This window comes from Epinephelus moara, chromosome 10, assembly GCF_006386435.1.
Source record: "Epinephelus moara isolate mb chromosome 10, YSFRI_EMoa_1.0, whole genome shotgun sequence".
NCBI classification, from domain to species: Eukaryota; Metazoa; Chordata; class Actinopteri; order Perciformes; family Serranidae; genus Epinephelus; species Epinephelus moara.
Window position 1 is genome coordinate 25,540,809 of NC_065515.1, and position 12,808 is coordinate 25,553,616.

General features: G+C 42.1%; 1 protein-coding gene across 2 annotated transcripts in view; it reads right to left on the minus strand.

Moving 5' to 3' along the window:
• Nucleotides 1-2,584: 2,584 nt before the first annotated feature.
• Nucleotides 2,585-12,808, minus strand: part of ror1 (receptor tyrosine kinase-like orphan receptor 1) — a 152,763-nt gene continuing 142,539 nt past the window's right edge. For both annotated transcript variants that reach the window (XM_050055511.1, XM_050055509.1), the window contains 4 exons: nt 10,211-10,390; nt 9,349-9,576; nt 8,844-9,208; nt 2,585-6,732 (listed from right to left, as the gene is read on the minus strand). In XM_050055511.1, the coding sequence (XP_049911468.1) occupies nt 6,030-6,732; nt 8,844-9,208; nt 9,349-9,576; nt 10,211-10,390 (1,476 nt within the window). In that variant the 3' untranslated portion in view covers nt 2,585-6,029. The remainder of the gene's footprint in view (nt 6,733-8,843; nt 9,209-9,348; nt 9,577-10,210; nt 10,391-12,808) is intronic.

Below are 12,808 nucleotides of genomic sequence, written 5' to 3' on the forward strand. Positions count from 1 at the left end.
CTTGATATGCCACACCTGTGAGGTGGGATGGATTATCTCGGCAAAGGAGAAGTGCTCACTAACACAGATTTAGACAGATTTGTGAACAATATTTGAGGGGAAATGGTCTTTTGTGTGTATAGAAAATGTTTTAGATCTTTGAGTTCAGCTCATGAAAAATGGGAGCAAAAACAAAAGTGTTGAGTTTGTATTTTTGTTCAGTGTATATTGGCTTGTGACCCTCGTAAAAATCATTGTCTATTAGTTCTTAGCAGCTCCAGCTGTGATTTCCACTCTACACTACTCATGTGGTTTAATCTAAATAACAGTTTGAGGCAAAAATCTCAAATAGTTCACAAAACAGCACAGCTTGAAGAAAACTAAATTATGTAGGCTAAAAATTATATACAAGAACGCAACATTTAGATGTGACTGAAGTGTGTTCGTCCTGTGGTAAAGTGGGCATGTCGTGTGGAGAAGTGGGTGTGTATGTTGTGGCGTCTTCCTCGTGGTGTGCCCCGTCCAGGTCAAAGGCCTCCAAAGTTTTCTCACAGGTGCCATTGATAGTCAGCGGCACCAACCCCACATGTCATGTCAGTGCTGAACCTGCCTCCTACCATCTGCCTAAACCACAGCCACCTCAAATAGACACCTGCTGTGCGTTCCAATATTTATACTACCATACTATATAGTATGCCAGAAAAAGATTTAGTATGTGTGAATACATAGTATGTCAAATGCAGTATGTCAAAAATACCAGGATGCTCTACTACATCTGGTCTGATTCTGCAGTATGCAAGCCAGCATGCTTTTCTGGTTGTTCTGACCCACAATCCTCTGCACAGCGGACAATACGTCACATCGACTGAGCCACAAACAGATGACAGCTTGACAGCTTTCAATGAGCTGTCAAGCTGTCAAGCTTTCCGTCTCTGGCAAGCTCGGTGAACCGCATTTTGTTTTATCTCCATGGTAATGGATATACAAGTAAAAAGATCAAAGTTCGGGGCGTAATGGTTTGAGGAAGTAGTACGTCCTGATTGTGTGCATACTGGATGCAACAGTGCATACTTTTTAAGGGCAACAGCAGTACCTACTAGTAGTTCAAAGTGTGCAATTCGGAACACACCCCTGCTAAACCAGTGAAGCTATCGAAAAATACACTGAAATACAGGGACTGATATGATTGGCCAATAAATGATTAGTCAGTCCACAGGAAATAAATTAACAAGAATTATGATGACTTATTTATTATTTGGTTAATTTATCAAGGTAAAAAAAAAGCCAAATATTTTTTGGTTTTATGTGAGATATTTAAGAAAAAAATGCTTTCATCTGTTTTATGTTATTGGAATGTTAATATTTTGGAATTTGGACTGTTGGCAATATAAAAAGTCATGTTGTAACTTGATGGGGATTTTTATTACTGACATTTTACAGACTGAAAAAATTAAAAACTGACAAATTAATCAATAATGAAAATAGAAATTACTTGCAACCCAAATATAGTCATTCACAAGTTCTCTATAAACTAAATTGACATCAGTTTGAACCCAGGAGTCTTCTGACCTGTTCATTTCCAAAACTATGCACAGGGGGGTGAGTTTCGTATCTTTAAAAGTTTGGAATTCTGTCTGACAAAATCGGCTCAGAGTTTCAATCCTGGATGTGAATGTCTTCCAGGATGTGAGTGACTCTGAGTCTCTGACACTGACATGATGCTGACAGCTCAGATCAGAACAGATGTGTGTCTCTCTTGCACCACAGCAGTCTATCAACTACAGATGTCTCCCTTTTTCTCATCCTCCTCCTCTTTCTCACTCTTTGTGGCTGCACTTACAAAGCACAGCAAATGATTTTTGTTCTTGCCTTGGGAGAAATCATATCCAATAGTTTCAGAGCTATCTGTGCCTCTAATGAAGAAGTCATGGGAGTTTACTAGTTTGCTGCTGCTGCTGCTCGCAGAACATTTTCATAATACAAACTGTTCCAGAAAGGCAAATTCTGTTTCAACACTAATAGCTTCTTCTTCTTCTTTTTCTTCTTCTCTAGACTACAGTTTTGCTTTTATGTGCACACACACAACTTAATTACCAGAGGGCCCTGTGCACAAATAATCATCCCCGTACAGCAATTACATCTTTTTTGGCATACTATACATACGTACAGCCTCTCTGCTTCACTTTAAGCTGTTTTGGCTCATTCAGTGTGCAAAATGAGAGTTTGGGCAGTAAACATACACACACACACACACACACACACACACACACACACACACACACACACACACACACACTACACAAGTAAGACTACACTGGAGTCATTTTTCCATTTTCGCCCAATTCTAGCTAGGCTAATATTATTTCCAGCTGTTATGATGCTCATACCGACACTGATCACATAGCTAAAGGGCGCCACCACCTGGTCAACTGTGGCCACTACAACATTGAGGCACACAAGTTTCATTAAATCCACAGAAATGGTAATTTGGTGACACCCAGTGGATTAAAACTGCCATTACAATTCTGATCACCAAGCCAAAATCAAATAAAACCCCACAAATTAGCTTTAAATGCCCATGAATATACATCATTTTGACTCCAACTTTAACCAAACAACATCATTTAATAAATGATTTTGCAATACAAAACATCTGTGCAAAAATGTTCAGACAAAATACAAAAGACAAGGCCTCTTGGTCAAAAGGATAAGCATGTAAACCTGCAACGGGTACACTGTTATTAAGATATAATGTACTTGTATTTTTTTGTTTTTAAGAATGGATCTAGAATTCAAAAAACTTTTTTTTTTTCTGCCAAATACAAAAATATCTAGACTTGATTAAGATTCACAGTCTTGTGTACAAGTGGTTTTTGCACTGCTATATTAGTACACATAAATCCTTTAATGCTGGATGGAACATGTACGAACTCAGACGCAAAGGTAGCTCACTCTGCTTCAGAGGAACAAAAATACAAAGAGACGAAAGACAGCGATGAAATAAAACCTCAATGGGAAAATTAACTTAAAACCGTTCAAATAATCTTGGACTCGGTTTGACATGAGGAACAAAAACAATCTTCTCCCTTCATTTTGCTAACGGCAGACTATCGGCTTCTGTCGACCAAAACTGGTTTGAATAAATTATCTCAGGTTAAACAAAGGCTAGGGTCTAATGTCTAAAATCTAATGCTAAAAATCTAAATCTAATAAAATCTGATTTATTTTGATTTTAGTCTGCAGTTGTAGTGATATCAGAAAGTAGCCATGGTTTGAAATGTTTAAGGGTACATGAACTAAATACTGAACACAGACTTGTCTATCTACATTTCACAAATGTCAACTCAAAAGCCCTATTATTAAAAAAGAAGGCACTGTAGAGAACGAGCCATTTTCACTGCACTTGATGCTTTACACATCCACAGTAAAAAGTTATCAGAGTACCCTTGTGTCATTCTAGATTAGCAAATACCACTGAGTGATAGACTTAAAGTCTGTTAAAGGAACAGTGTGTAAGATTTAGAGGGATTTAGTGCCATCTAGTGGTGAGGATTGCGGATTGCAACCAGCTGAAGCTTCTCCTGGGTAGAAGTCTTTATTTGTACTCACTTTTTTCTGTTAAAACAAACTTTTAAAATGGTAAAAACACTGAATAAAGCAGTCTGACTCCAATGGTCTCATCACGGAGGGAATGCAAACTACAGTGGCCAATGTGAAACCATGAATGATCCTATACAGAGCCGGTGTTTGGTTTGTCTGTTCTGGGCTACTGTAGAAACATGGTGGCGCAATATGGCCATCCCTGTAGGCAAGGACTTTTTCCCTATGTAGATGTAACGGCTAATTCTAAGGTAATAAAAACACAACAATTCTTACTTGCATGTGATTATACACTGAAGAAAACTAACTTTTAAAATTATATTCCATTTTTGCCAATATATCCCGCTAAATCTTACACAGTGGACCTTTAAAACCAGCAGAGTGCAACATGTCTGGGACACTTTTATGACCATTCAAACCCAATGATTGTCTACTACACAGAAGGTACAGGAGAAGGGAACTAAAATCACAAACCGTTCTTTCACTGCAGCTGTTTCTATGCCTTTTTTCTTCACAACAAAAGCTTCATATTTAACCGTGCTTCTGTTCAACTATCATAATAACAGCTGAGGCATAATTTGTGTGATTACAGGACTGAGAATTATCAATCATTTACCTAATTCTTCATATCAAAAGAATATTCTTGTAAATATATGATTACCTGCTGCTGGACGTGTTGAAATATAAAAACAGCTGTGATTTTAGAGACTCACAAGAAACTATATGGGCAAATTCATCGTGTTCGTTTGCTTTTAAAAGCTGCAATTGATCATTTACTGATATAGAACCAAAAATCTCTGCACACATTGTGATACAGTCTGTACCCAGCTCATGAAATTGATCCTCGATTAGGTCAAACATTCTTCGGTTCAGGCACAGAGTGGCCATACATGTAAGCACCTCAAATATAATATTTATAGGTGGTTCGGTTCATGTTCATGAGGCTGATTTTTGTAGTGGTAACATTATCTACCATCAGCCTCCACACTTTGAGTACTTTCTCTCCTCCCTGTCCTGAAAGGTGTTTTATGCACAACACAGATGCTGGAAAACAGGAAAGTGAAGGGACACAGACATGAAGACGAGTCCTTTAAATAAAATCTTCCTCAAAGGTTCCTTCAAAATTCAAATACTACAAAAACTCTCCCATAAAAAATTTAGAGTCCATATCCAATTTACAATAAAATTGTTCTTTCATGAGGGTGAAATTTTAACTTTACATCACTGACAGTAAATTTACCCCAGCTCTCGCGTGGTGAAATGTTTGTGCCCTGAGACCGGTCCAGTCAAACTGTGGAGGATATGAGCGCTGTGCTGTCCAGCTTTTGAAGTTAGATGCCATGTCCGCTGGGAGGGTTGGAAGACGGTACGAGAGGAGAGAAGGGGGTGGGGGGAAATAGGTGAGGGTGATAGAGAGTGGATTGGGGGGAGAAAGAAGGCGGATGAAGAGTTTATTGTCCAATAAGAAGTATGTCCGTGTTCCTCCGCCTGAGAAGTCGTGTACTGACATTTTAAAAAAGGCAAAGAGGCTTGTGACCATGTTGCAAAAGTGTCAAATAATCATGTTGAGGTTTCGCAAAAAACATTCAGGTGTCATTTCTGAAGGGATTTTGTGTGAAAACGCCGAATCTCAGTGCCTGGATGAGCATTTGTAACAGACTTATCACCTGTATCTGTCTTAATTCAAGCTGCTTCAGTGGGGAGCTGTCACATAGCTGTAGCTGTCTGCCTGCTCTACAAGAAACCCAAAAGGCAGGCCACCTGTACCCTTCGTATACTGGTGTGTTTAAGCAGGTCCGCGCTGGTTTTCTCAGAAAAAGCTGCTTAGCTTCTCAGTTATTCAGTCTGCTGTTCCCATTTTTGTTCGCTCGGTTATTGCTCGCTAAATGTTGTTTCTTTTACTGTACAAACAAATGTACACACACATTTTTTGTGTTTTTACACGTCAAGAAACAAGCAAGTCACATCGCTGCTTAAAGGCACCTTAAAGTCATGGTATGAGTGTCAGTGTTTCCTTCACATCATGCATGAAACAGTCCATTGACACAGGAACTTCTTGTCCGACTGTGACACAAACGCAGGATGGACTTGCTACCTTTTCACCTTTAAAGTTTTTCCTTAATAAAAAGTTCTTTTGAATATATATCTTTGTATTTCACTCATTCATTCAGGACTTATGTACCGTATTTACAAAGAGGTTAAAATAATAACACAACATTTTCACACCATGGTGGTAAGTACACATGCTTTAAACAATAAGGCATTAGAGAGTCAGCTGTGTATATACTTGTGTAGCTGCGGCAGTGTTTCTCGCACACTCAAATGTGCGTACAGGGCAGTTTCTGTTGAGGGTCCATGTGACCAGAGTTGTTAGACTGGGTCCCTGGGTGAGAGGCTAAACCTCAGATGTGGGTCCCGAGCAGAAAGAGTGTGAATATCTTCTAATCTATCTACAGGTCTGCGGTGATGACCGAGTCGTTGTACATCAGTACATCAGAATCAGCAGCGAGCAGCGCTGTTTGTGATGCGTGGTCCAGTTGTCCCACTCCCTTCTGGGAAACTTGTCCGTACACCTGAACCTGCCCTCCGCCGCTCCCTGGCATGATGCAGTGGGAGAGCAGCGGCGTGTTGGCGTCATGGTTGGAGCCCGTGGTGGAGGGCACTCCGCTGACGTGACCCGTGCTGGTGGAGCCGCTGGCGCTGCTGGGTGAGCGGCTTTTGGGAGGGGGCAGGTGGTGCTGGATGACCCTGGTTGGTGGAGCCGGGGGAGGGAAGTGGGCTGGGAAAGCTGCGTATCCTGGTGGGATGGGGTATCCATTGACGGGGATAAAGCGCTGGTGGGTTTGCGTAACAGCCATGGGCGTCCAGGCTTGAATCGGGGCCATCTGGCCCGGTGTGGGGATAGCCTGTGCTGGGTAGAGGTACCCTGCAGCGGCGGCAGCAGCGGCGTAGCGGGGGTTGCTGAGGTTGCTGATGGGGCTGGCGCTTAGCGAGGTGGTTTGGGTGGTGGCGTTGCCTCCACCACCAGAGGGTGTGCTGGAGCTGGCATGGGATGAAAGCCCTTCCCAGGATCGCAGGCGGGCGTGGATGTCCTTGAAGCGCGTTCGACGTGATGGTCCCTCCTGCCAGCATTCAGTCATCAAACCATAAAACCTGAGAGACAACAGAGTTTGTTAGTTATCAGGAAACTGTAAGAATTTATTTAAAAGTTACGGAGCAGTACAACCAGAAATCATAGGAGGAGTATAGCGACAAAGACATTTTAAAAAAAAGGCGAATGAATGAATCAGAAATTTATACAGATGGGTCAAAAGACCATCAGGGATCTCGAGTGGGATTCTTATGGGTGCCAGCCCATGAAAGGAATAGTGGGAAATGAGACTGCACTAAGGCGAGAAAGTACAGATACCAGGGTTTCTACTGGTAGGAGTGAGGGTGGTAATTAAATTAGAGAAGGAATCATTACGCAGTGGCAGAGAGAGTGGGAGGAGCAGCAAAAGGGCAGGCTTCTTTTCATTCAGCCAAGGGTTAATGGACACAGTACTGCCAAGCTAAATAGAGAAGATGAAATCAAGCTGACTAGATTAAGTCAGGGGCACTGTGGGCTGTGGAGTGGACTACACTTGGTAGGGAAACACCAGGATGGGAAATGTATGGAGTGTGAAGTGATGGAAACCGTGCAGCATGTGATGCTTCGGTGCTGGCTGTATACAGAAGAAAGGAATATCTTGTTTGATGAAGTGGCCAAACTGGGCATGGAGGTGTACTCCTTAAGAGGGCTGTTAGGGGAGAGCTTTAACAAAAGCCAAATTGCCAGGAAAAGTATTGACTTTCTTCACACAACAGGTCTGTATCAAAGGATTAAGTCCAGCAGGCGCCGACGAAAATGACCAGCGTAAACAGAGTGAGGCAGCAATCCACCACAAGCGCCTAGTCTGCCATTTAAAGCCAGCTGAAGACGTAGAAGTAATTTAGTGAGAAGAATTCTCCCCAACCACATGTTGAAATGTATTTAATGGCCTCATAGACGACCTTCTCCACTGTGCTGGCGGAGCTGCTGGCACTGCTGGGTTAATGGCTCTTGGGAGGGGCAGGTGGTGCTGGATGACTCTGATTAAAGGGGCCATGTTTCTTGCTGTCAGAAACTTCTGATTCTGCCCTGTAGTGCCATCTAGTGGATGAGTTTATTTCAACATAAAGGGTGCATGGAAGTATGCAGGTAGTTACAAGGTTTGAAATGAACTGGTTTTGCTCATGATAAAAAGAGAGATGTGAAATCACAAATATTGAAGAGCTGTGATTCCCCCCTTTGTGATTGTGACTTGAGGAGTTTTAAGTTGTTGGTGTTTGGATATTAAATCAGTGTTTGTTTCGAATTACTGATTAGAAAACCATTAGCTGTGGCCTTTAAAACACAGCAAGGTAAGGGACTTCAAGAGGAAACTAAAGGTGAAAATATGCTGCCACATGAGGGTGCTTTCACATCTGCCCTATTTGGTTCGGTTCAATCGAGCTCAAGTTCCTTTGCCCCCTAAGTGCAATACGTTTGGGCAGGTGTGAACACAGCAATCGCACTCGGTTGAGCACCAAAACAACCGGAACAAGACCTTCTTGAAAAGGTGGTCTTGTTCCAGTTATAGACAAACTCTGGTGTGGTGAGAACATGTTCTGACCTCGATCCGAACCAACTGCAGTCACATTCAACATTGTTTGGGTTAAACATGAGCATGTTACAGTCCCAGAGGATTGTTAATGTGCACCTCCTCCTGTACTGCCTTAATATGTGCATTCGACGCATCTAATGCATCAAGACATTGTTTTCTAGTTGGAGCCGCGCCTCGTTTTCAAACTGTATGGTTTGACTGAAATAAACAATGCAAGTAATATAGTCCACAATGAGCAGCGCTAAAATCAACCTGCGTAGTTGTTCCTCCATTATGACATCATAAAGTGTTGCATTTATCTTGCTAGTGTACTCTTCTTCAACGTTTTGTTTACTTCCTGGATTTTTCCTGTAATTCTGACCATTTAAAAGCAGCTTTCTCACGCAAGGCATTTGATCTGGTCCGCTTGTAAATGCTGCCGTGAGAACACGAACCAACTCTAGGCAATTATGCAACTCTGAACAAAATTAGTTCCTGATTCGGACCAAAGCAAGACAACTCTAGGTCTGGTTGCAACCTAACCTTCAGAACAAAGATACAGCAAGTTTTGTGGACTTTGTCACACTACGTTGGTATCACCCTCTCATAATTCATTCATACCTTGGTGGACAGTCCTCAGGGCAGGGCAGCAGCTGCCTCTTTCTCACCATCTCCATCACTTCCTGGTTGGAGAAGCCATAATAGGGCTGCAGACCGTAGCTGAAGATCTCCCACAGAACAACTCCGAACGACCAGATGTCAGAGTCTGTGGTGAACTTGCCGTAAGAGATAGCCTCTGGGGACATCCAGCGGATGGGCAGCAGAGTTTTGGGCTGGACGCAGTAGTAGTCTGAGGAGTAGATCTCTCTGGAGAGACCCAGGTCAGAGATCTTGACGTGGAGCTGTTCACCTACCAGAATGTTCCGAGCTGCAAGGTCTTTATGTGTGTAAAAGTGGCTGGCCAAGTACTCCATCCCAGCAGCCACCTGGGTTTGATTAGTCAGAAAGAAAACAATCATTTAAGGAGGAAGTAGCTGTGAAGTATATTTGGTACAGAGCAAGGTGGATGGAGAAACATGTCATGTAAAAATAAATATGGAGATTTAAAACTGCTTTCATATCCCACCTGTATGGACATGTGCAGGAAGTCTCCATGATCCAGACTGGATTTCACCGTGCCATCCTCATCGCTGCTACAGCCAACGTCAGAGTGCGGTGAACGCATGATGAGGAACTCGTGGAGGTCGCCTTGGGGCAAAAACTCAAAAAGCATACACACGGGCTGCTCCTGGATCACCACACCCAGCAGGCACACCACGTTCGGGTGCTGCAGCTCTGTCAGCACTGCAGCCTCCTGTGTTGGGAAACAAAAAGTACCTAATAAGGAGCTTCTTTTAAACAAATATGATTGGGGAAAGACTTCTAGCCTACTTTTTCAGTTAGAAACATTGCAGCTTTGAAAGGTGGCTGTCAGAAGTTTGTTGGGGCTGAGTGTTTCAAACCTAAAATACAAATCTTTGCATCTATCACTTTAAATGCTGGCAGTCCAGGTCAGCCTCACTCTCTGTGCATGGAAAGGGAGGATTATGTTTTTACAAGTCATCTGTTTCAGCCTACTTCAACATCTAAATTTACCTGGACAATCTGCCAGTAGTCACAGTTTATTTTTGGAACTATTTCAAGCGACTTTCAGCCATATACAGTCTGGCATCGCCCACTACGTTTACCTTCTGTGGAAATACACCAAGTCATGCTTCAAGTCTTGTGGGAAGAGGGACCTTTCCACTGGGAAAGTTATATTTTAAAACTGTAGATTATTTTGGTACCAGATCCCGACACAATTGCCAGTTAGAAGCACGTCTTTAAAAATGACTTCCTATTTAGCCTAAAAGGGTTCTGTACGGCTTCATTTTTGCATCTATATCCTCACCAATGGTATATGTTTACAGGTCTTTTTTAAGCTGTGGAGGGAGGGATCCGTTGTTTACCTGCTGGAAGTCATTCCACTGTTGAGCATTGGAGACATCCTTCAGGGTCTTTATAGCCACGAGCTGCGCCTGGTCCATGCCCGGCAGATACAGGTGACCCTTGTAGACCTTCCCTAAAGAGCACTCTCCAAGCTCCTCCATGAAACGCACAGCCGACAGAGGAAGCTCTTTGGCCTTACTCTGCAGGGAGAAGAAGAGGAGGTGGGAAAGAAAAAAAAAACAGAAGAAGTGAGATCAGTGGGTAGAGAGTTGTGACAGAAAAAATTAGATCATTATTTTCTTTGTACTCTTTCCTCACCATTATCCTCGCATGGAAAAGTGACATGTTGACATGAGGTTTACATTGGTGCTTCTAAATCGATGCAGGCGAACTGCCTAATGTAACATCAGATATGTGTTTGAGCTGTAAAAAAAAAGTACAGCCCAGAGAGCTGATAATTGTTATAATCATACTCAACCTATTACATCATCTCCTAATGACTCCATTTAAGCCTCTGGAAAGCAATGTGGGAAAATTGTGAAATCTGGCAACACGTTCTCAGCTTAGAAACGTCATGTAACTGACAGGTTAGCAGCCTTTAGGAAGAGTTAGCACCTAATTCTTCTGCCAGTAAAAGTGCAAAATACACTGCAGAAATAACAGAGAAAGCCACAGCTGTCTTTATGAGCGGGGCCAATTTTTTTCTTTCTGAGTAGGACGCAGACCAGAGGTGTGTTTGTACAGCTAAATCCAACAGGACAAACTTTTTATAATTCAGCTGGACTTGATGAAATCTGCGTCTTAATTTAAGAGCAACTTACTGCCGTGTTGTAGCTTGAATGTGCCCTTGTAACAATTCAGCAAATGCATTCAAACCCAGACAGCTGATTTCTGTATTTATAACTCTTTTAATGAACACTACAAAGTCGGATCAGGTTTAACTGATAGCATGATAAAGTAATCTAATAATGTGAATTTAATCATTTAAGAAAAGTGGATTAAATGTGAAGTTACTATTTAAAACTGATGAAAGGAAAATATTTAATTTGTTTATGATGGCATGAGGAATAATGAGGTAATGCGATGGCAAATAAATGTGGGCATCAATGAGAAATATATCTGACAAAATGCGACCATCAGTGCTAAGTTGTTTCTTTTAAATTATTTTAACAAATACCGTAATTGAAGCAAAACCACAATACATTGGGCAGCTAACTCTGCAACTCTGATGCAGCTAAGTAGCTGTGCACTGTCCCTGTTAAATGAATACACCACGACTAGGAGATACACTATCAAGATTTTACCAGCAATCTGTGTGTGTGTGGGCGTGTGTATGTGTGTGTGTGTGTGTGTGTCCGTGCACACGCATGCGAGCACACAAAAAAGTGTGCAGGAGTTGTTTGTCCCAATTCATATGGTTATTTATCCAGGACTTGAACTAAATTCTCACATCTTAGAGCTGTCCAAGTGATCTCACTCTTGCTGAGATCACCTGGACGGCTCTACAATGTGAGAGTAGCTGTGTGTGTGCGTGTGTGCGTGTGTGTGTGGTTGTGTGTGTGTGGTTGTGTGAGTGACTGTACATGAAGATAAAAGGTGAAGCCAGGTTGGCAGAGATTTCCAGATTCCAGGAACTCTGAGATGAATAATGAAATTCCTCTGTGAGCAGTGAAGAGACACACACGTCTGTATGAGCTCTGAGGGGGGTGGTGTGTGTGTGTGTGTGTGTGTGTGTGTGTGAGGTGAGTGTGGGGGCCTGCTGATGTTATGAGAGGCACAGATGTTTTTAGTTATGGGTTTGTTTCACCCCTTCTTTCCTCCCCACACCCAAACCCTCAGATCCTCCTCACACCACCGCAGGTTTGTGTGTGTGTGTGAGTGTTTATGTGTGTCTAAATGGATTGTCACGGGCAATGGCCCCTGGATGACCCTGCAGCAAAGCATGCTGGGTAACAGTCTCACCAAGACAAAGTTGTAGATAAGAGAGACATTCAGCTTGGCAGTAAATTACTGTATAATTGAAGTTTTATGACTCATTAAAAAGGTTTTAAGGTAAAAATCAAAAGCAAATCCTCAATGACCCAAACTGTCTTGGTCCTAGATTAGATGCATAAACTGGGAACAGACGTGAGAACTGCATTTCTGTAAAGCTTTTTCTTTTTAAGTTTTGAAATCTTAAAATGGATGGCTATGCGATCTGATATGTGTGAACCATATTTCAGGCCCTCGTTGTCCACAAAGACCATTTGAAATTCACTGTATAATTCCATAACTGCATGGTTGTCACTCTGAAAAGATTTCTTTGATCTCCTGTATCCTTGACTCTCTGCAGATACAAGGCCGTCATCTAAACGCAGCGAGGAAAGACTCCCTTTTTAGGTCGGTGAAACATTTGTTCCATGGCTAAAAAAGAAAAAAAAATTAAATAAACCAGAGATATTAATGGCTTCTGACACTTCTGTGACATTTTGCGGTTCTTTCTATAGCTGGTGATGGTAATATTATACACATTACCTTGAGCATCGGCTCTGCTTTGCACAAACAGACACGCTGTCTATATAATCCTCCCAACACCACCGAAATTATGTGGAAAAAAGATAAACAGACATGATATGACT